At 37.8% G+C, this 24,715-nt stretch overlaps 1 protein-coding gene across 2 annotated transcripts; it reads left to right on the top strand.

Annotated features, from left to right (window-relative positions):
- The first annotated feature begins 1,239 nt into the window (after nucleotides 1–1,239).
- Nucleotides 1,240–22,952, top strand: LOC131239751 (uncharacterized). Of its 2 annotated transcripts, XM_058237605.1 has the most exons (5): nucleotides 1,241–1,512; nucleotides 7,995–8,221; nucleotides 13,611–13,691; nucleotides 18,778–19,131; nucleotides 22,651–22,952. In XM_058237605.1, the coding sequence occupies exons 1-5, from the start codon at nucleotides 1,365–1,367 to the stop codon at nucleotides 22,750–22,752; spliced, it is 912 nt and encodes a 303-aa protein (XP_058093588.1). In that variant the 5' UTR covers nucleotides 1,241–1,364; the 3' UTR covers nucleotides 22,753–22,952. The 2 variants fall into 2 exon arrangements, with proteins under 2 accessions (XP_058093589.1, XP_058093588.1); XM_058237606.1 differs by lacking the exon at nucleotides 13,611–13,691 and having other exon boundaries at nucleotides 1,240–1,512.
- Nucleotides 22,953–24,715: the final 1,763 nt, after the last annotated feature.

The following is a 24,715-nucleotide window of genomic DNA, read 5'->3' as shown; positions in this document are numbered from 1 at the left end:
AAAGTCTTTGTGTAAGCCACCATATATGGGTGTGTACTGTTAGTCTCTGCGAAAGCCTCCAATGGGAGTAAATGTAAGTTTTTTTATTAGGACCAAGGTTGTTGGCTAGCCTATAGAAAACCAACTAAAGTCTCTTGAGGGAGCCTTCGACGGGAATATATGTAAGTAGGTTCTTGTGTAGGACAGAGAGCTTGACAGCTAAATATGACTTGAGGGTTGAGCTTGACATCTAGGCCTAGTATTAAGGTTGGGCTGGGCTTGCGTTAATGTGAATGACTTGGTCAAATCATCGCATAGTCCACCATTATACAATGAATGGAGGTATGCAGATACTTGTGAACAGTTCTCCTTCATTGTCCACTTATATTTTTAAGATTCTTGTTGAATTCGAGCCACATTTAATAATCCAAACAATTTATATGATAACATGCCCAATAAAACTAGACTTGCCTGATTAGATGATCGAGAAAACGTGAAAGTAAAATTGTTTTTCTTTCCTTTCCCTTCCCTGAACTTATTGTTTCACTTCAATATAACAATGCAAAAAGAAGTTACTTTTCTTTAACGTGACGTTTTAAGTGATAAAATTGAAGGAAAAAAAAAAAAGGTTTTCATTGCCTTACCATATCAGTTTACCTCAATCCAAACATCCAAAAAGCATTTTTAAGACTTTGCAAAAATAAATAAGCCTAAAAGATTTTTCTATACCATCCCTTAATTTACCCAAATTACCCTTTATTCGATAGTAATTCCTTGTAGTAAAAAAAATGGCACTGTTAGGTTTTTGAAGTGAATGGTGGGTCAAAGACATCAATACAGGTGTATAGAGAAAAGAAAATTGTAATACGTAATTATTAACATAATTACCCAAAAATCTCTACTGTCCAATCAAACATCCATGTTAGTTTATTTTGAACCTAATGCAATGAACGCCAACATTACAACACAATATTGATGAAGTAATTTGCTAATTTCTTTTTTACTGTAAGGAAATTATTCACTGTAAAATCCATCCTTCCAACGGGGCGAGGGCTAGGGCACAGGATAGTACTGGTGCCACCCCGTAGCCGTGGATATTTTATTAATCAACTTCCATCCACAGTAGGCTTGTCAAGATCAACGGTCTGGATCACTGAAATATGGGACAAAAGAAGGGAAGGAATAAAAAAATACAGAGACAGTGGAGCCGAGGATGCCATAGGTCGAGGACCAAAAACCAGACGCGCCTTATCCAGAAAGCAAATCACGACAGCCATTTAAAAGAGAGAGAGAGAGCATAACATGCAGAAGCATGAAGTTTCTAGTGTGTGTCAGGCCGTCCGTTTCGTGACCTGCCTCAGTCAGGCATTGAGTGAGTGGCAGAGATGAGTGCTCTGGCGTCCACGTCATCATCATCATCAGCTGCTGGCGTTTGCCTTAGGACCGGAATCTTTGGAAGGCCCCTTAAAAAACCCCATCTCACCTCCTTCTGCAAATGCAAACCTGCCTTTTCTTCTCCCTTTCTAATGCGTGGTACTCTCTCTCTCTCTCTCTCTCTCCTCCGCCGCGCCCCCCCCCCCCCCTGCCAACGTGTCACATTTATAGGTGTCCATCTCTGCAAAAGGTGGGGCACGCCATGATCAGCATCCGTTGGGCAACACGTGTGGACGCTACCTTCTTGTAATGCTGCCTACATGGCTGTGGGCCCACCGCGATGTCTGTGTGACATCCATTCCGTCCATCAGTTTCGCTAGCTCAAAATAGTCTAAACTCAACCGTTGAAACATTCCTGGTGTCTGCTGTAATGTTTGTATTCCATCCAAAACTTCATAGGGTTGTTCCCACCCGGATGAACGGAAAACACAAATATCAGCCTGATCCAAAACTTCCATGGCCTCTTACAAAGGTTCCAATGGTGGGCATTCAATCCCCACTGTTTCCTGTTGCGTGGCTGACTTGAGTTTTGGGTCTGCCTCATTTTTGGGCACCTGTTCTAAAATAAGCTGGTGAAACTGATGAACGGAGTGGATTTTACATGGACATCACAGTGGGCCCCACAGAGCTTCTGCTTAGAGAGGCTTTTGTAGGTGGGGCTCACAGAAAATTTCGCTTCCCACTTGTATGCTGAGTCATCATGGTGAGGCCCACCTTGTGCACAATTGGTATATGAATAAATGTGACACGTTGGCAGGAAAGCAATGGCTGTATCAGATACTGTCTGTGTCTGATAATTTCTTCTATAAAAGACTTGAGGTGTTAGATGTTACTGAAGAGGGAAGGATGCTTGATATGTTGTCACTTAGAAATTGTGTTCATGGCTATACTAAATCAAACCGACTAGATTGTGGAATCAGCTGTCGCTGAGTTAAAGTATGAAGATAAATTTGTTTGAAAAATCCTAACCTTTGATTCGTTGCGATTGTTTGTGGAAATAGGGCCATTGTATAATTTTCATTTTTAACCATCCAATAATGTCCACCAATCTGATACTTATATAATCAAATGTCTAATTCTTGGTTCATGATGCATCTAAACTGTGAACCATAATTTGGACAGTTTAATTTGACTTACTTTTATGACCGATTATGCAATTTCCAAGTGCACCCGCATATCATCCATCACACTCTGCTAGAGTATCAAAGTTTTTCTCAAAAGACTTTTGCTTTGCTAAGGACCCATTTAGTAGCCGCTGTAATAGTTTAGTCATGAGTATTGTTTGCTAGAGATTAATTATTCTCTGTTGTTTGTCAAGCAATTGGAGTAAGGATTATTTAAACACATCACACATGTGGCACTTGAAAATGTACTATAGCATATGTGGCACATGTGGGTTGGTTGAAGATGTATGGTGGTGTGTGTGGCACATGAGTGGTGATTGATGACGCATCGGGGCACATGCAGCATATGCATTGCATGCTCACCTTGGGACATGTGGCAAATTGACACATGAAGGGCATTGAATGTTGAACGTGGCACTTGAAGATCCACGCTGATACATGTGGTACATGCAAAGAGAATAGTTCGATGTATACCATAATGGGGATCTCAAGTGCCGTTAAGAACAATAGGAGCCCTACAATGTAAAGACCTTGTACAATTTGTCTCTCTGTTTTCTTTTTTTCATAGAAGTAGACAATCATGATCAAGAACCTTGTCTTGAACTAACCAGTCGAGGACTGAATTGTTGTTGTTACCAAATAGTCACTATGTATATGAAAAATGGTATCATTGATTCATGCCAAGAGAGATTATAGAGGCAATTTGTGGCATATGTGCCGACATGGTACATGTGTGCAAGATCTTGGCTACTTATTAGGTGGATCCCATGATTTACTTAACCCAAGTTTGGAATTAGCCTAGCAACTCATTAGGTGGACCACGTTGACTATAGACCATGGATCGTCCTTTGTTTCCGATACACCCATTTTCCTCATACATGTGGTGCCCAACCTGATGAGAAATGAATATGGACTCTCCTCCATCAGGCATATTTGCTTCATTTAAAATTCAGTTATTCTTGTTTTCCCAAACTCCCAATGTAAAAGCACAAGGAAACAACCACCAGTGCACCTTTCATCTTTCTTTGAATGGCTCATTTCCCCAACTGCCAAATTCTTGATAATTGCTTGGACGTCCAGATGATCTCAAACGGGTTCGGAAAGGAGTGCCGCGTTGAACTAGCATGTTGTAGTGAGTAAAAAGATGATGCATGGTATCCTCCTCGAACGTAACACATCTGCTAGGAAGGTTGATCTCTCTTCGCTTTAAATGATCAAGGTTAAGAATTATCCCTCACCATCGTCAATGTGAGTTCAACAACTCCGAGGGGCTAACAAAATTCCAAACTTGGTGAAAGGCAATGGTTAATATTCCTTAGATGGGGCCTAAAAACGATGTTGCAAAGAACATGCACGAGGCATTTCTTTTCCACACTCAGGTATCCTCCACCATTCAGAGGAAACACATTGGAGCCAAAATCTCACAAGAAGCTTCAACCTTGTCCTCTTTCAGGCTTCTTGAAGTTCCAAAACATCTGGCCCCATTAATTTCACAATAACCCTTCACAAGTGCATCCTCATTTAAGGTCATCTTGGATTTTTAAAGCCAATGGATTTCAACCTATCCATTCATCTTCCCAAAACACACACACAGTTGACTTTTCCTATCTTGAATCTTGTTCTCTCTTTAAGACTTTTGGCTCAGACCTAGTTACCATGACCCATCTTACTAATGCCTTTCTAGATGACAAAACCCTTACTGCATTTCACAATACCTGGGTCCCACTCCCTATTAGTATACCCATACTCATTGCTCGTGAATCTACTCTAGAGAGTATTTTCTCCTTCTCAATCCTCCACCACCACTTTCTTAGGAGGCCCCAGTTTCTCTCCCTTATTTGCTCCAATCTGATGCCTTCCTTTTGATATTTATGGGCTTGCTGCCAATTTGATCTTTTTTGCTTCTAACACTTTCCATAAAGTCTCTTTTGGATCTTCTCAAGTTTTCCACCACAGCCACAGGGATTTTGAATAAGGACACATTATACATTGGGATATATGGTAAGGTTGCTTTGATGATGATTATACAATCTCTCAAAGATATCATCTCTTTTCCTTGTCACGAGCCTCATTTCAAAATTTTTGTAGAAGAGGACTAGGCCCCAAAAGGAGGCCCAATATAGGTGATCCGGAATTTCTCTATCTTGCAGGCGACACTTTCATTAAACAACTCATCTCCTATACTGTAATTCCAACCATCAAACTTTTGCCAAAATTGACCCTAGTCTATGGGCTGCCTTGAAACACCTGAGAAGGCATTTAAGACTTAATGTTTGATCCAATGATGCATTATACAACCCAAAAAGAAAGTGTCTTGGCAAATTGAGGACAATGTTTTAAATATCGAAGATATCGACCGATATATCCCACGATATATCTTGTATCCCACCTGTGCAATTCGAAACGCAAAATTAGCGTCGATATATCCCACATGTTCGATCCGGTGAGCATTTTCAATTTTTGATCCTTTTTTTTTTTGTTGAATTTATGTTAAATCAGTGAAATGGTTGTAAATCTATTGGTTATTCATTTTTTGTATGAAAAATCATGGAGTTTGAGCTTTGATTTCAATATCTTTTGGTTCTTCACGTTCTCCATGTTTTTTTTTCAAAAATTTCCTTCAACCAGCTATCAATTGAGACTAATTTCGAGGTATTTAAGAGTATTTGATGAAATAATCATCATATACACTCTAATTTCAAAATTTAAGTGTAGGTGGTCTGATTTATGAAGATTTGAGAAAATTTCAAAATCTCTCCAATTTCTCCCAAATTGCTTGCAATGTTACACTCCAAACATGGGCTGATCTACCAATTTGTTAGGTCCTTGTTAATTTTCAAAAAAATTAATTTTAATTAAAATTTAAAATAAAAAATATTAAAATGTTATTATTATTTTTTAATTTCCCTTCAACATGCTATCAAATGAGACTAATTTTAAGTATTTAGAATCGTTCGATGAAATGATCATCACATATACTTTAAATGTTATGCATTCAATTTGAATATAGTTGCATTAGTTTAGTTAGACAACACATAGCTTAGGACCCTATACAAAGAAAACCTGTTTTGTGCACTTATTTTTTGAGATGTTATGATTTAAAAGTGTGTATTGAGGTCTTTTTTAACAATGCTTGAAGTTTCATAGAAAAATTCAACCATTTACCCAATGTTTCCCCATGTTTCCCAAAAAGTGCAATAAATTACCCAATACAAACAATATATCTTGTGCGATAACCGATATGTATTTGTATGCCAAGGATGCGATACGTAACGCGATATCGATATTTTGAACACCGATTGAAGATGGGCTACTGTCACATCTGAAATGCCAACCTGAAAACCTTCTAGGAAATCTGCTCGCATCTCCCTTAGGAACATTTTACTTAAGACCTTCAGCTACTATCAAGAATAATAATGGTCATGGTGGTTGGTGTTTGACTCAATCTAATAGCCTACCTATACAAGTGAAGAGAAAGTTTTCACTCGGGCTTATCATGTACTGTGGAACCGATGTGAGCGGGATAACTAATATAGGAGCAGGGATTGTTAGCTTCAGGAACCAGTGGAATGGAAAGAGTTATAGGAGGAGCAGGGATTGTTATTACCTTGACACAAACCCTTGCAATCGCGGAAATAACCAACAAGCAAACCATTTAGAATCACTGAAAAAGATGTTATGACCACGCTTTTTTTTTTTTTGGGTCCAATTACACCAATTTTCTTTGAAACCCCTACATTGAAACAAACAAGACAAGGTTTCAGTTTACATGGTCATAAACTGTCTCTGTATCAATCTTAAAAACCAAAATCAGCTCCTTCACCTCCTTTCATGAATGGATGCACCACAAGAACTCCATCAAGAATTTGACAACTTTGACAGATGCACCTTGGAACAAGGAGATAATTGCCCGTGTAACCTCAAATTGTTGTGGAAGTGTCTTTGTGATGATTTTGTATAAAATTCACAACAAGGCGTATTGCCCTAAAATTGTTTAGTGTTGCTGCCTCAGACTTCTTCGGGATTCATTTAGAACTTTCATGAGGCCTATTTTAATCTCCTCCCAATAGCACCAGAAAAAACTGATCATGAAGCCATCCAGACCTAGAGCCTTATCTTTCTCGAGCTCCATTGTCACATCTTTGATTTTCCCCTCTCCAAATCGTTTCTCAAGGGAAACTCCCTTTTGTGTCGTGATAGTGTTAAAGCCTAGACCGTACATACTACTTGGGTCTAGTGATCCTTCCATATGCATCATGCATGTAGTAATCAATTACCCCTGTCCGTATCTCCATAAGAATTAAGGACCCTATACTTTCATATTTTTGGTGAACAAGCTGATGCTCATTGATACTTGCCAATTGGTGTGGGAATTTCAGGTGATATGTGGTATTGGAGTACTTCTATATGCGTATGACTGCCATTTATTTATCAAACTGCGTTTCTGTTAATCCAAATAATCAACATACATTTTTTAAATTAATTAATTTATTATTATTATTTTTTTTGTTATAGATGGGACACCATGACATCTACCAGTATTAGGTCAATCTTTTCATTTGTAGTTTTTTTAAATTACTTTTAATCATCAATGAAATAAGTAAAAATTTTATTCATAAAAACAGAAGTAAATATATTAAACAGTAAAAGGGATTACAAAATGTCCATCAAGAAAAAGGATAGGAATTTACTAATATGAAGTGACTTTCTCAAAACCCTTTCTTTAACTAATGTATCGGCAATGGAATTGGCTTCCGACGGTACATGGTGTAACTTTGTCTGCAGATTCTTGCATTCTCAAACTCATTTAAAAGTAAGGATAAGTTCCAAGGGACCAAGCATTTGTTGGATGCCCACACAACAGGATTAGGCAAGCTTCCTTCCACCAACAAAAGGCTAAAAAAGACATGCACAACAAATTGGATTTCCATAGACTCCACTCTATTTGACTAAGCATTTCCAGCCTGGCTGGAGAACTTTATTCTTATTGGGCCGGAATTGTCCCTTACCACACCAACAAATCCCAGACTCACTGTGATTATCCGTAGAGCCCATTGACATTAAGCTTCCACCATCTACATGGTGGTAATGTTCAAATATAAACCATTTTTGGGGCCTTGTTATCATTGATGACTGCTCCCAAGCACAATGTTGGAAGCTGTGGCCACTTAAACTCCTCGAATTGTGACCCCAACTCATGAGAAAGAACCTAATTTCCTCTTTCACCCAACAAACATGAAGAATTTCTCAGGCATATTCCAAGATATGGTTTTTAAAAATTCCACGGGCATATTTCCTTGTAATCATATAACTCGAAGGGTTTCAGATGTTTCACAAACTTTATTTTTCGCATGGTTCAGTGCAACGATGCTTGTTGGAGATGCGCATAAAAGAATTTACTATATATGGGCTTCATGATATTGAGTAACTGAAGTTTTTTGTATGTGATATTGGCAGTTCTGAATGACTCTAAAGGGAGTGATATGTCCTCCGATCCTACAATCGAAAGATCTGAGGCTGACAAGCTTGTAGATGGTTTGGATTTTGGTGAACTTTGTGATGATTTTGAATGCATCAGCAGTCCATCTGTAGAATCTACCGCAAGGCAGCTAGTGCGTGATATTCTGGAGCTGCGACAGGGCAATCGTGCCTTGGGAACCTTTGCCACCTCTGTCAAATACAAGGTATTTGGGAATGTTTTGTTGGGGAAACTCCAATTAAATTCTGACCATTAAATATGCGGACCATAGCAAACCCCAATTAACTGGGATAAGAATTACATGACGATAGACGATGATGAAATATGTGGACCATCTCGACTTTAAATGTTAACATTATCTGGGAATGTTATGATGGAAGCTATGAGCCCATATCTCATGGCTATATCAAGTTTTCTCTTTGCCTCTTCTATGATCCATTAACAATTTTTAAGTTGCGTTATTTCCAGCTGTCCCTATTTTCTATTTAACAATTTTTGCCTTTGTCACTTTGTCACTTTTTCTCTCCCCCCCCCCTTTTTTTTTCCTCCCCAACTCTGGATTTTTGATTCACTAGAAATTTATGTGAAGGAATTTTCAATTTCAATTTCAATCGATTTATGGCATTCTTACATGTGGGTCAATCTCATAAATTATTCCACGTTAGGAAACCTTTCATTGTGATGTGCCCTCTACATTGTAGCTGTAGTGTAATTTCCTGGTGGAATAGTTCATTTTTTTGTACAAATGAAGAAATTTCACAAATTTTAGTTAACTACTCTCCTTGGCATATCAGTGCATGCTTGGACTATTTTCTAAGAAAGCTTGATTGTGAAACGATGTTGTTCAAGTGCCCATACGGATGTCCCAATATATCTGTTTCTTAAAATTGTCTCTGACACCATCACCACCAGCATAGTAACTCGAAGTTACAATCTTACTTAGTTCTAAATGTATTAAATGCTAATCTTTCAGCGTATGCTGCCTGGATACTTGTATATGCTCAACATATTGGGTTGGACATGATACAATATGATAATTGTAATGCATAATCCCAGGATATTTCTTGTGAGTGTTTCAACTGAATATTATTATAATGGGTTTGTTTCTAAAAATATAACTTCTAATACTCACAATGTCTATACATATGTGCACATACACATACATGCATATAGTAATGCATGTATGCAACTTGCACCCATACACCTGCACCAACACAGACCCACACCCACCCACACACATGACACACCCACACACACACAAGCATATGTGCGCACGCTTGCTACAACTTTGAAAATGTACACCCAAGTGCAGGTAGCGAAGTACTTAAGTACTTGATGATACCGAGGTCAATCCACATGGACTGGGGGATTAAGAACACTAACAAGAGAGGAGAAGAGGAACAACAAGAGAGATGAAATCTGATTTTTTTTTTCTTTTTTTTCTTTTTTACTCCCGCGGATCAAAGTGTTTGTAACAATAAACAATAATATGAAAACTCTAAGTCTTCAAGGATCCCATTTTAATCAATCCACAATGTTTGATTCATTGATCCAAATTATAACTCAATTGGAATCAAATAGGGATTTGTTCCAATCGGAAGATGAAACAATTAAATCAAATTCATAATTCAAAAAATATAGTTCTTAATTGATTGATCTAACCATGAAGAACTAAGTAATTGATTGCAGGGAATTCCAAGTATGCAATGTACCCGGAGTTAACAATAGATCAAGGGATTTTACAGATTAATGACTTTCAACAAAATAATAAATCAATTCAATCAATTAAAAATTCAGCATTCAAATCACCATTATTGTATCAAAAGTAAACCAAACACTATGAATCCATCAAAAGCTTCACCCTTAGCCTTAGCTAAGAGATTAGCCAAACATTGTACTAAGAAAGACTAATTCCAAACCCTCCCAAAAAAAAAAAAAAAAAAAAAAACTAATCTAGAAGAAGATGAAGAAAGAAGAGAACAATAGAGAAGGAAGAGGGAGACGTTCCGCCCCCTTTTTTTTTCTCCTCTTCATGGTGATACCGTAATCGTAATTACAATGGTGTATATAGATACTCCCGCACATATTAGGAAACAGGACCCACACTAATCCCGCACTTACACATTCCGTTTGGTCGACCCAACTAGACCTTTGGTCGACCGAAAACATCACAGAGTGCAATGGTTGACCAAACGAACACTTCAGTTGACCTAAAAGTGTGGACTTGCAATATGTGGTCTCTTCGAGGAATTTTTCATGTGGGTCATCCTTGAAACATCTTCACTCCATCTCCACCATAGAAAATAGCCAAGCCTTTGATCTTCATGGCTTGATTTTTTTTCGGGATTCCAAACATGCTTGATCTGAATTTCTTTTGGGCTTTTAAACTTCATGAATGGCTTGGATCATCTTGGGCTTCTAATAATCTCCTAGACAATGAAAATTCATCTAATAAGGGCTAATTCATCATTAATATGCATGAAGAACTCCTAGGACTTGCATGGATGCATTCTAATATCCCATCTTTATCATAAAAACACGTACTACACAATGGTAAAAAGAAAATACATCTTTTTATGTAAAATAAGAGGATTTTCATGGAAATTTTATGATAATTCTCTTAAAAATAAAGATAATCATGCATAATTAGGCAATTATCAACTCTCAATTAGGCAATTATCAACTCTCATATGTACACATGAGCACGGCTTGCTCTCACACCCAGCCCCACTCACACCCATCCGCATACATGCCCACATGGACCCATTCTCACCCACCCACACACATGACATGCCGATGAACCCACATAGGCACAGGCACAGGCACACCCGCACATGTGTGTGTGCATATGCAGTATGCACACCTGCGCATGACACCTATGCATGCACACCCACCCAACCACCCAACATAAACATTCACACATGCGCAAACACACGAGCACAGCTTGTGCTCACACATGTTGTAACGCCCCGAACTTTTCAATACCCGAGTATTGAAAGTTCTCGAGCATTACCAAGAAATTTACTTAGTATGTACACGTGTACAATACCAATCCAACTATCCTAGCCTGACATCCTCACCCTGATACAAACCTAACCATTGAGAATTATCTCCATTCAATAGATTCAACCATCTGACAGTTGATTTCAAGATAAGACCATCCATCACGTAATTTGAGGTAAGTACTTTCCCATGAATGACACGACAAATAACTCTCTATCCGTAATAATTTAAATATACATTCTTTTGTAAGAATTTCTTAGAAACGTGCCTTCACTGTATCTTATACACCTGGTTTTCTCATGTAGCCAATTACACTAAATTATTTAAGAATTATTTAATAAAATTTAATCTACGTGAGTACATACTCTGGTTTTACTTTATTCTTTTGTAAGAATTTCTTAGCTACCGTGGAGTGTTATACATTATTAACACCTGGTTTTCTCGGGCACGAGTATCAACTCTGGCTGTGAAAATTCGGGATGTTACACATGCACACATACATACGCATATTCATGCACACAGATGTGCATGCAAACACAAACAATGTTATAAAAGTAACTATTACAAAATTTAATTATTGCATTATATTTATATGCTTTAACCTAAAAAGATTTTTTTTTTAAAAAAAAACTTGTTTAACAAAAAACTAAAAACAAATAAACAGGTCATATGTTTTAAGATGATCCATTGAATTTGTAAAATAAATTTTGAATAGCTTGTTATAATTATATCCGTATGCATACCTGTATCATGAACTGTACTAAATGGAGAGTCATATCTCCATTCCTGTATCGTGTTTGTGTCTGTCTATATCTGTATTTCGGAATATTAGCTTTCAGCCATAGGTTGCTTTTCTTTTAAATCAAGGATGCAGTGAGAAAAATTGCATCATCGTGTCTCTTCTGCTTCCGACTTGTTGCTCGTGATTTCTTTTTTGAGGTTTGAATAGGTATTTATATTATAAATAATAAAGCCAGTTATCCATTATACATCGAGAGAAAACTATCTGAGGTATACATACTACATAAACTTTCTGTGGTTGCAAGAACTTGAAGGTATGTTGGGAGAGGAATTAACTGTAGACACTCACTATTTTGTAATGCATTGTCTTGGTTACGATTGAATAAGATGAAGTGCATTGTCTTGGTGTAGTTTAAAACTACTTGTTCATTGAATCTGTGTTGCTCCGATGTGAAGTTTGACCATTTTAAGCTGCACAACTTCACTGTCTTATTTCCACCAGTGAATTTCAACTAGTTTTATTGTATTTCAGAATCTGAACATATAACTGACGCAGGACAGCCCTAATTATAATGCATGCTCATGGACACAATTAAACAGCGGAAATAAAAGGCATAAATGATCTAAAATTCTAACAATAATCATCATAACTGAGAAAATCATAAAGGAAACATGTAATGGAGCGGGCCATCACTACAACCATAGATTATGGAATTCAATTACTACTTGGGTTGGATCTGGCGAGGGATGAGACCTCCCGATCTTGCATGGTCATACCCAATTGATCAATGAAGATCACTAGTCCGAAAAACCAAGAAGTTTCTCGGATTAGGGATTTGAGAATTTGGGGATTTGGGGTTTAGATCGGTTCTCAAGATTTTGATCGAAGAAGGATTAGCCAAAACTGGAAAACAGAAGGAAGAAAATTATTACCTTGAAGAAGTTGGAGGGGCACAAGAAGAAATTAGAAGAAGAAGATCAAGGGGAGAGAAGAAGCACCGTTAGAGAGAAGAGAGGAAGGAGGCAACCAAAGGGTTTGCTTTTCATTAATCAATAGTTGAAATTCGAGTTTAGGGCTTTACCCCACTTAAATAAGCAAATAAAGACATAAAATTACTAAAATATCCCTAGGATAAGCAAATAAAGATATAAAATTACTAAAAGACCCCTAACTAAGTCAAAAACGCGCAAATAACATAAGTATGGGAAAGTTTGGGCGCTCGGTCTTCTTTCTCCAATCTTCCTTCACATGTGTCTTCCCTAAGTGGGGTCTTCTATATGTCCAATCACATGTGAAAGGTATTTAGCTCCTCAATAGTCGCCTATCCACAAGGACGGCATTTGTGGTTGGCGCTTTCTTCGTTGGTACACCTTGAATGCACTTGTGTCCGCATCAATAACCATTTTAGATCAGGAAATTAACCACTTGTTAATTACTTGCATATGCTAATTCTGCTAATTGGTTGCTTTGATTAAAGATGAAGAATCCTGCATGCAATGGGGAGTTTCTCTTAATGCAAAGCAGTTAAGTGTCTTAATTTTCACTTGCAATCTCATATATGTAATAATTCAATGTTAAAGTTTGGACCTTACCTCAATCCCTCGCTGAGAATGTGATTATTAAATAGTCATGTCCTAACTGGTTAGTAGTAACACAAGGAAGGAAATGATTGTGTAGAATCCTAATGCTTTGGGTAGTGCAGGAGAGGAAATGATTTTGTAGGCATGAAGATCAACATTTGATGTTGCTTGACACTAGCTTGTCCTGATTTCTAATTTTCATGACTAGAATTTCTTCAGCATTCCCTCACCTACATAATTTAGTTCAATATTTGGTATTTAAACTGCAGGATCCTCTTAGAAATTTCACTGGTCGTGAGAAATACAAGAGACCTCTCTGGGTAACTGATGCGTTGGATAAACCTTCAGTGGTGAGAACTCATTGTTCTGTTTTGCATGTATTACTAGTGCACACAGAAAGGCTGGTTATTTCAATGTATTGGGTCTATATTTGAAAATTCGAGCTTGATTTGAGACTGGAATCAAGGATGTGACTATTCTAATTATGATGAGTTTATGAATCCTTTATTACAACTTTTCACACCTGTTGTTGTGACTTCATGTTCTTGGGCACAATTACCATATTGAAACCATATACTGATGTAGTGCTAGCAAATGCAGTTTTTTTCTTGTGAGATAGACACTTAAAGCACAAACAAGAGTTCCAAAAATGTGCTTAACTAGTGAGAGATCAAGATTTTATCCATTTTATGCTTGCTTAAATAACTGGTATGCTCTAGAACAATGTATACTAATCTATCAAAATGGTAACTGTATATTCCTCCATTATACAACTAGCCTTAATAAGTATGTGCTAGCTTGAGAGGTAGATTTGGAGAATGATTGTCCATTATTAATGAGCCTAGTTTTGTATATATGCTTAGAAAGGAAATTATCTTATCATCATCGTCGTCATCATAGTTAGCGGGAAGCAAGAAGGTTCTAACAATTGACAACCTTCAAAAAAGGAAAGTAATCCTCCCGAATGTTTGCGTCATGTGTTATCAAGATGCAAAATCATTGAACAATCTCTTTATGCATTTCTTATTTGCAAAGACTTTGTGTAATTATTTCTTTAAATCTTTCGGGGTAGATTGGGTGATGCCGAGTTCCATTGATAGTTTCTTCTTGGCATGGCATGGTGGAGGAAAAGGAAAGATTGGAAAATACATTTAGCGAATAAGTCTTCTAGTGGCTATTTGGTTCATCTGGTAAGAAAGGAATGACCGTTGTTTTAGAAATCGTCAAAGGAATGTTTTTGATGTTTTCCAAAAGGTGAAATCTCACATCAAGAATGGGTGTATGCTGTGAATGTTATGGAGCAGTTTCCAGATAATTGGGCAAAGTTGTAATTTTTGTTTTGCTCTTTATATTATTTGGCTGCAGTTTTTTCAATAAATATATCATCGTTCAAAAAAAATATATATTGTCATCATAACCTTGTCCAAGCTTTACTAAAATACCTTAACTCTACATCATCCTCAAAACCTCATCCCAGCTTACTCTACTACTTTAGCTCTACCCATCTCTAAAAATGTGACCTAAATTGCCAACCTCCTACATTTTCCATTACGCATCCTGCAATCTGGACGATCTGGATTGTTTTTTTTGCCAATCCGAACTATACTCCTAGTGCAGATAAAGTCATAATGTCAACCTATCAGAATGGATTTATACTTTGATTTATGCACATGGTATGCCAAAACGGCTGTTACATAATGGTAACAGTTGTAACCGCTACATGTTATTGGGCTGAAAAGGCTGTTACAGAATAAATGGTACCGTTATGGAATTGTGTGTGTGTGTGCGCGCGTGCATGCGTGCGTGCGTGCGTGCGTGTGTTCTCATAGGAACTCGTGAGCACTTTTCGACACATGTTGCAGGCACGTGCGTGTGTGTGTGTTCTCATAGGAACTCATGAGCACTTTTTGACACATGATGCAGGCACAAAATCTTAACAGTTCACTAGATGCATAACCTCATGAAGTTCCCATGAGAGAGAGAGAGAGAGAGAGAGAGAGAGAGAGAGAGAGAGAGAGAGAGAGAGAGAGAGAGAGAGAGAGAGAGAGAGAGCTACTGGCCGAGCACCTTAGCCCAAGCTCGACCCAAAAATTGATCATGCTTTGTATGCCACTTTACTTTTATCCTACTGTCTAAGCCAAAGTTTGTGAAAGAGGAAGTCAACAAAAAGCAGAGGACATGCATTTGTGCTAGAAGAATTAGAGCCTTTGGTTTGAAGAAATTATACCAAGGGAATGCTTGACAAACTTCTGCTGATATGAGATCTCAGCATTGCATTGATTCAAATCAGGGTGCAAGTCTACTGAACTTGGCACAACGCTGGATTTCTCTGAAAAGCACACAACTTCATCCGAGAGAATCTGACTTATTGAATGAGGGTGTTATCCAAGAAAGTTTGATCCCAAATGCAACTCTGACTCAATTGCCACCAGAATAGGATGATTTGTGATAATGTGCTTGGACAATTGAGCTATAAAAAAGATTACTATCAAGTATAGGTTTCCATGCCAAGGGTCGATGGCATGCTCATTCAAAGAACTTGCTTTCAGTGAAGTAGGTGTTAGAAGCAAGGCATTCAATAATGGTAACGGTGGCCATAATGGCCACTGCCGTTATTGTTACAATACAGGCTGTAACAGCAGTTATGGCCTTTAAAAAACAAAAAACAAAAAAACATCACAATCACACACACAAATACCTGTATCGGCCCTGTAATGGACTGTCATGGGGCTGTTATAGGCCATTGTTTTTTTGTTTTTTTTTTTTTGTAATGGCCGTAAACCTTGCAGAATGACATTCAAGACTAAGTTGAGCTTGTACAAGTGGCAAGTTTTGCCATTTGGCTTGTCAAGCTCAAAAAGTAGAGGACCTCCACTCAGGTTCTGAACAAGGTATTTCACCCTTTTCCGGGTAGATCTTTGGTTCTGAACCTTTAGTCAGTTCTGATTTTCAGAGTCTTACTGTTTGTGATAACTCTCACCTCTGCCAAAGGGATACCAAGTTGTGTTAACCGTAAAAAGTGGAATTCCATGATGGATAACATGGTTTTCTTAGGTTTTTTTTTTTTTCTATTGAGATGGTTAAGGTAGATCTAAGCAAAAGTGTAGTCTGTTGTTCAGTTGGACAAACCCTAGGGTTATAGGGTAAGTTTCTAGTTTCAATTGCCTAGCTTCCTTTTGCACTCGGCTTGTTCAGAACTTTGGCATCATTGTCTCCCCCATTATCAAGGATATGAAGAAAGGGGTTTTTCAAGGTACCCTTGAAATGGAAAAAGTTCTATCCCAATAAGGAAAATTATGAAAAATGCATCAATGTCAGCACAACTGGACTTTGTCAGTCTCCAAAAATGATTATGATGCATCCCACATCAGCATAGGCATTGTCCTTTGTTAAAAGAGGCGACTATTGTCTATTACAATGAGTTCTTTTATGCTTAGTCTTGGTATTCTACAAATGACATATATGTAGGGAGTTTTGAAAGATGGGAACAAAATAAAAATTTTACAATTTTTTAATTCTTTAGATCCAATCCCTATGTACGTGAAATCGGAATTTCCAAATCTAAGAGGGACGGTTTAGATCATACCTTTGATTGCTTCCTTTGAACAGCATAGATCTGATGATGATCCTCCGATGGATAAGTCCTCACCCTGGCCTATCTCAATGAAGGGAAGGCCAGAGAATCTTTTGCAAATCACACTGTAGGGCTATAATTGGAGAGGGAAGCAAGAGCGACATCCACCAAGTGGAAAATACAAAAGAAAGGACCAAGGATTGTTGTTGAAAAGAAGAAGAGGAAGGTTCTTCCTTCTTGTCTCTTCTTTTCTTCAATTTCTTCTCTTTTTCTCCCTCTTCTTTGGACTTCCAAAGCAAGTAACTTCTGACTCCCCTTTGGGGATAGGATCTTTGTATAAGGACAGTCTAGGGTTTGAGGGTGCACCAGTTTTGGTACAAACCTCTATAGACTTTGCACACCCTATATCATCAAAAGTCTGTTTTCCTACATTTCCCATGAACTCGATTGACCCAAATCCTTCCACCGTCAGTGGTGTCCATGAATCCAAAAGTCATATGCAGATCCAAGAGGTGGACTTCCATTAGGGTAGATGAAAACACTTTAATGGTGAAACCGAAAGATCTAAAGGTCAAAAATGTCTGAGAAACCTTTTTGAAAACGTATCAAGATGCTAGTAAGCTATTTGAAGCTCAATGGACATTCCAATTGTCAAGATCTATCCATAAACAATGTTCTGGGAGTACTAGTGGATCCCATGTTGGTGTACATTAGGCTTCAATGGAGTCCTAATGCATGTAGCTGATCACATCTGTATATGGGCACAAAAGTGTCCTAAAAAGGTATGTCAAAGCCATTGCATTATGACCATGAAGTCCTTTTACAAGCTCAGGTGTGAGGATTAGTCTAAGCTAGTGCGTGTTCAAGCCAATCCAATCTGAGTGTGATGAGCCTCTCGGTTAGGAGACTTGATGTGATCCTCTAATGCGAGTGTCCATTTGTCCAATATCAATACTTGTATACAAGTGAATATTCACAATCCCATGTGGTGAAGGAACATTGGCAACAAAATGCCTAATGGTGGAGATTAATCCATTTTAACTTCTCGTTGGTTGCACAACACATAAGATAACCACAAAATTGATCCCGGGTTGCTCATACCCGCTGGAGTGGTTATGGATTTTAGGGTATTCAAGAACTGGGTATCCATAACTCTCCATTTAGCCGCATCGGCGGTGTGTCCACTTCACTTTTTTCCCATGGGCCCACTAAAGATACTTCATTAATGAATCTCTGTCACTTTCTAATATAAGACAGTTTCACACACAATCAATAGAACTTAAATAAATTTTCATTCACCAAAAAGGAGTTATAGATTATCAATAGCCAAACATAATAGACATGATTGGCTTTCTAGGGACGCATATCCAACAATAGATTATGCTCTTAAGTCCAAACACTAATGTCATTATCTTATTGATTGGGAGTTTGTATCATTTTCTGACCATGGACCTTATAGTATTTGAACTCGCAAAGCATGATAAAGCATCGACATGTGGGTTCATATAGAAGAATACGTGTTCGTGTTAAATCATAAGATGGATACACTTGATAGGGTTTCCGATGGTTTGTATCGGGCCATCAGGGTGCTATATTGGTGGGTACACTTGAGAGGTGATTGGATTTGACTTCATAACATAACTCCATGGAAAACCAATGCCATTTTAGTTTTATTTATTCACTTAACAGAGAACAATTTCCACTCATTTCCATGTTATTTGAAATGTTACTATGCAATTTAGTTTATTTTGGTAAAATTGTTTCCAACTAAAATTCAACTTTTGTTTATGATGTTTGTTCAAAAACTCTCAAAGAATTGTCAAATTTCTCATGCTATTTCATAAGTTGTGTTCTTGTCTCAGACAGTGCAAGAGATGGTGATGTTGTCAACTAGTGTGTTGAACATCAAGTGGACTGTCAAAGGGAAGCCTAAATTGCTTGCAATTTCTAGTATAGGAGGAGACTTGATAGTCATTGTGAATTCAAGGTTTACATTGAACCAAATAAGTGGCCAAGTTATTGAGCATGAGGAGCTGTGGGATTTGTCTGCATCATCAGCCATTGGTCAGGCATATTTCTGGACATCTCGTAGGCTTTTTGCTGCCATTGAAGCTGGAAAAGATATTGCTGACACTGTTAAAGACACAACAGCTCGTTTTTCAACCCAAAAGGAGAATTCAGAGATCTATCCAGACCCATCAGGTGATCCCACCAAGGTAAGTTCTTACACTTTTAGACATATTTCCATCTAAATGTTAGAAATTAACGGGTAATCTCTAAAATGATCTCTCTTTTTGGTCCTTTTCATTTTGACAACTAAATTTGGGTCTGTCCCTACACTGATTTGAAATCCCAAAAGTTCACTCACTTCTTGTTAGCGTGGAACATGGTGTCTTGGCATGATTGCTGTAGTGTGATCTCCCAATCTGGGGTTTTGAAAGCTCCAAAATTTTACTCATAACATCCAGTTTGAGAGTCTAATAAGCCTGCTGAGAAGATCCCCCTTCTTCTTCTTATTATTATTATTATTTATTTATTTATTATAAAGATAATGAATTGTTTCATTAAAAAAGGAGCGAATAGTCCCAATCTGGAAAAACATGAAAAATACAATGGATAAGCATGGGCAACCATCTTGTCACTCCAAAATTCAACCCCAGGCAAGGACAAAACAAAGATGAACATGCATTCCACTGGATCATGAAGACACCATGAGTCTTCTCTTTTGCCCAGTCAAGGTGTGCAGATTGCTTTCCATGGAATAAGAATTAGTTGCCCTAGCTAAAGATCGCATCATCTTTGGGAATCCTGGTTGAAGGAGATGGTGAAGATCCCTCAATGTTTCCAAAAAGTTGTCAACTTTTGATACAGCAGTAACTTAACTGCACCATAAGAGAGAATTGGTTCTATCAAGCTTGATGGTACGTAACACAACTGCACCATAAGAGAGAATTGGTTCTATCAAGCTTGATACTAAGTAACACAACTGCACCATAAGAGAATTGGTTCCATCAAGCTTGATAGTAACGTAACAGCACCTTTAAGGGAGAATTGGTTCCGTCAAGCTTGATGGTAACTATGAGGTGAAGAATTCCAAATGATTTGGAATGCAGGGAAAGGATGGAAGAGACCAAGGAGAATGTTGGGGAGAAAGATTGTATGTGTTGACAATCCATGATGGATGGCGATGGGCACACATGTGGCCCACTTCACATGGATATTATGGTTTCAATTGTTTCATTACATTATTCTTTTTGTTGAGTCCTTAAGGTGATGTGTTAACAAATAGTTTTAGCATATCGGCTTTGGTTGTGGACCAACTTAAGCATGGGTGGCTATTTTGTAACTTCACATATATTATTGAAGTCCTAATGATTATAAGAGGAGAGGCTAGGGGCATCACCACCTAAGCCTTTTGTCTCCTCTCTCTCTCTCTCTCTCTCTCTCTCTCTCTCTCTCTCTCTCCTTTTCAATCAAACTCATGGAACAGTATGAAAGATGGAAGAATATGTGAAAAGACTAAGAAAGACAGGAGAAGAAATGTATGAAAGGGTGAAGATGAATAATTTACTTTTTTTTTTTCTCTAGAAATTAGAATAAGTATGGAATTGGAAAATTTGAAGAATGAAGAACGATAGATTGAGATGAATATGAAGTAGAGTGAAAAGAATATTTGATCTAAGACGAATAGTAAAATAAAAATTAATGATGTACCTGAGGAAAATGAGAAGCTCTCTTGATTAAAAACTAAGAATCGTGATGCTCCAATACCATTAAGTTGTTGAGAAATTGAGCAAGATTGTGTGTTAGACAATGTGTTTTACTTGTTAGTGATCGAAAGACCTAATGCATACACAATACAAGTGACATTTGTCAGAATATAATCAGGGACCGGTGTCTTTTAAAATTTGCAGTTTTACATCTCTAACAAGAAATACCACTTTCAGCAAAAAACTTGAGAATTCCAAGCCTCTATAGTAGTCATTCATAAAATGATAAAACTTGAAATAAACGAATTAATAAAGTTCATTTGAATCAAATCAAGTAGTACCACCCTTTTCAATAAGAAACTTAAGAACTTGATGCTTGGCATATAATTGTGGGCCCTGTTTGGTAGATGCCTAAAAATGAGTTCATCCCATTTTTTCTTGACCATGATTATGTATTAGAGATCTTGCTTTCTAATACATAAATAATGTTAACTAAAATGATATGAACTCATTATATATTAGAGATCAATATCTCTAATACATTTTAGGCGTCTACCAAACCAGGGCAATGGTCTTTAAATTGCTGATGGGTTGCATCCATTGGGTAATGGATGTGGATTCTTTTGGGTGTCCCTTGAGTAGAGATGCAAACTAGGATTGGAGTCATCTTTTTGAGTGCTTTCTCTATTTTTATTTCTTCTTCTTCTTCTTTTTTCCTTTCATTTTTTTTGGGGTATTTTTGGGTTGTTATCTCTTGGAGGTGCAGACCTAATAAATAAATTATGTCTTGGTGCAAGATATACAGAACTCCACATTCACAATCAAGCATTTATGTATCATCTTTGAAGTGCAACTTTTCTGATTCATGAATTGGCATGGCTTGTCTGAAAGTGGATGAGTAGGCTGGTGAAGACACAAAAATAATAAAATATTCCAAATAAATTAGGAAAATAAAAATAAGAAATTCCTCCTCTCCTCTGTTGGACACGTGTCTTTAGAATATGAAAAAACAAATCAGTGAAATAGTCTGATTTTCTTGCCAGGAGTTAAAGAGTCTGCCACCATGCTGGAAAGTTCAGATTCTGTATGTGTCATTGGCACATCTGACCTCAATGCATTTGGTCTTCGCACAAAGAGAGAAAAATCATAGCATGTACTAGCAAGAGGCCCGCCATAGTCATATTCATCCAATTTTGATTTAAAAAGGATCATGTAATCTTCTTCTCACCATACAAACTATTACTAGGAATGAGATACCAGAAATTTCTGACATCTCACAGAGTTTCTCTCTTCCTTGTCTCATCTGTTGAAATATCTCATCACCTGCTCTGCAGCTTACGCTTGTTTTGTCAACTAAGGTCAAAGAGTGAAGGAACTAAAATACAGTTAAAGAGCTCAATATTGTCGACCCACAATGCCAAATGCACCCGTGTGATGTATGTAGAATTAGCAAACCTCAGAAATCATTTTCATTCTCCATTAAAGTTACCCATGTGATGACTCGGCCCGACTCCTCAGGACTCGCCCAAATTTGGTGTGATGAGTCGGAGTGAGTCAAATGTATTTCTTGTAGTGGGGGTGCCACCTGGACCAGTTCCAGCCAAAACCGATACGACTCGGCTGAAACAAGTCGTGTTGGATGGCGTTTTAAACCACGCCCACAATCTTGGTCCAACATTATCAGGTATCAGTAGTGGGGAATTCATTTTTATAACAGAATGTCTCTAATGGTAATGTCTTGTCTAGGATTCTCTTCTTCTTCCACTCATCAACAGTATTTCTTAATGACTACCAGTTAGTCCTGTATTTATTAGTGGAAATTGGCATAAGGATTCCCTCTTTTAATGTGATGCCATACCAATTTTCCAGAAATTGGTTTTGGCAATATTTTCAAGACATGTTCAGTGATACATACAGACTGCAGTAAAAAATTTTAAAAATAAAATAAATAAAGGCACCTTATTCTATGTTGTGCTTTCTGGTGCATCTCAACCTGACATTTTGTAGTGTTTTTCATGAACTCAGTTTTTTCAAAGGGATGATGGCTTACAAAGGGACGCATACCAGATTGCACTCTTCTTGGCGGTTCTATATTTTGTTGTACAGTTCTTGAGGACAACCCTGTGAATGTGAAAACCCAACAACTTCATATATTCTCCCATTTTGTAATTATTAGGTTTTATTTTGTATACCCTATTCATCACCAATGCTTGTATTATATCTAGATTCAAGACTCCCATGATTAGTCAAACTCATTCTTATCCTGTTTGGTGGAAAATTACCATTTCTTCACCTTTAAAAAAAATGCATTTGGCAAAATTTTATGATCTTTATCTCTTCATGTTTGTCTACCATGTGGGCTGGCATTTGGTTCCCTATCCCTCTTGATTGGATGATCTAGTTATTCAATCAATGGGTAGCGAAATGAATGGTCCACATTAACTATAATAGAGGTCTGGCCATTGACCTGGACTCCCCATAAAGTGGGGTCCACCTTTGATTGCCATTTTTGACATGCAGGGTTGGTAGAGAAAAGATTAGATAGGATGTTGGGAGTGTAATTTATGTTAGCGTCTTGTTGCATTATTTTATAAAATACGAGTGGAAAATGATGAACTAAAAAGGGAGGTCTATACCAAGTTCAAATCCTCTCTCTCTCTCTCTCTCTCTCTCTCTCTCTCTCTCTCTCTCTCTCTCTCATTGTTGGATATTATTAGATCTTATGGTATGAATGATATTTTTCAAGGCTCTCTCTCTGTCATTGTTGGATATTATTAGATCTTATGGTATGAATGCTCTTTTTCAAGGCGCGTGAATCATTGTGGATTTCTTTTCCCCTTTTTTCTCTTCCCATTTGGGAATTTTTATTTTTTTAGGCCATTTGAGCCATCCTGATTAGACCATTGGGGTGTTTGGTTGCACAGTGGTTGCATCATGCTCTGAAAATCTCTTTCATGCTTTCAAATTGGCGGCCATGATCAAACCATTCAAACATTAAGGCCCTAATAGAGATTTAGCACAGGTCCTATCTGAAATGGGTGGTCTAAACTCTGAAATCGGTCCATGAAACTAAAAAGAAAGGCCTAACATTGGTATCTAGGGCTTTCAATTTTGGAGACTTACTTTTAGGGCAGGGCCCATTTAGGGTAGACGAATAATGTTTGGACCGTTGGTTTTTAGGGCGACACCATGGGTGGACAATCACATAAAAATCTCCCAGATCCGATTACCCCATTGATGGTTTTTAGGGCGACACCATGCATGGACAATCACATAAAAATCTCCCAGATACGATTGCCCCATTGATGGTTTTTAGGGTAACACCATGGATGGACAATCACATAAATATCTCCCAGATAGGATTGCCCCGTTGATGCCATTTTCAGGGCATTATTTGCCTTAAGAGGGTGGCATGGATCAATGAAATGGACAACAATCCATTGACCCACGAATGCATTGTAGGGGTGCACATGGTTCGGTCCGGTCCGGTCCGGTTCCAGGGTGAAACCGGAACCGAACTGTTCCTTACGGTTCTAGGATTTTTAGAACCGGAATTGGACTGTTAGCACCCTAGAACCGAACCGGAACCGGACCGTGAAAACCGGATCGGTTCCACGGTTCTGGGCTTTTTATAATATAGCCCAATTGCATGTTCTATTTTATAATTTACCCATTTTCATTCATGTTGTGATCCATTTGATGAATGGTTTAGATATTGTATATGGCGTGAAAAAATACATTTATAAAAACAATCAAAGGATGCATTGTAAACCATAAATCACGAGTCAAATATACAACTAAAATATATTGTAAACTCACAGTTCCAAGTTCGGTTCCACGGTTCGGTTCGGTTCTACATACCCCCAAACCAGAACCGAACCGAACTAAACGGATCTTTAATTTTTGGAATTAGAATCGATGCACCCTATAACCGGACCAAATCGGACTGTTTGGTCGGTTCTGGTCCGATTCCATGGTTCTACCGGTTCGATGTGCACACCTAATTCTTTGCATGGTCAGACCAAAAGAAGCCCAAACAAAAGTGGAAGTAGTCCGTCAGATCCAAGCCTCAACTGTAACTTTCAATCTA

The sequence above is a fragment of the Magnolia sinica genome, chromosome 3, assembly GCF_029962835.1.
Source record: "Magnolia sinica isolate HGM2019 chromosome 3, MsV1, whole genome shotgun sequence".
Classification (NCBI taxonomy): Eukaryota; Viridiplantae; Streptophyta; class Magnoliopsida; order Magnoliales; family Magnoliaceae; genus Magnolia; species Magnolia sinica.
Note: the sequence above shows the minus strand (reverse complement) of the source record. Positions and strands in the feature narration are given on the sequence as shown.

Excerpts from the sequence above, each read along its gene's own strand:
- LOC131239751 (XM_058237605.1), top strand. The coding sequence starts at position 1,365 with ATGAGTGCTCTGGCGTCCACGTCATCATCATCATCAGCTGCTGGCGTT. Across the intron at positions 1,513-7,994 it reads TTCTCCCTTTCTAATGCGTG|TTCTGAATGACTCTAAAGGG; the intron begins GTACTCTCTCTC and ends TGATATTGGCAG. Across the intron at positions 13,692-18,777 it reads CGTTGGATAAACCTTCAGTG|ACAGTGCAAGAGATGGTGAT; the intron begins GTGAGAACTCAT and ends TTCTTGTCTCAG.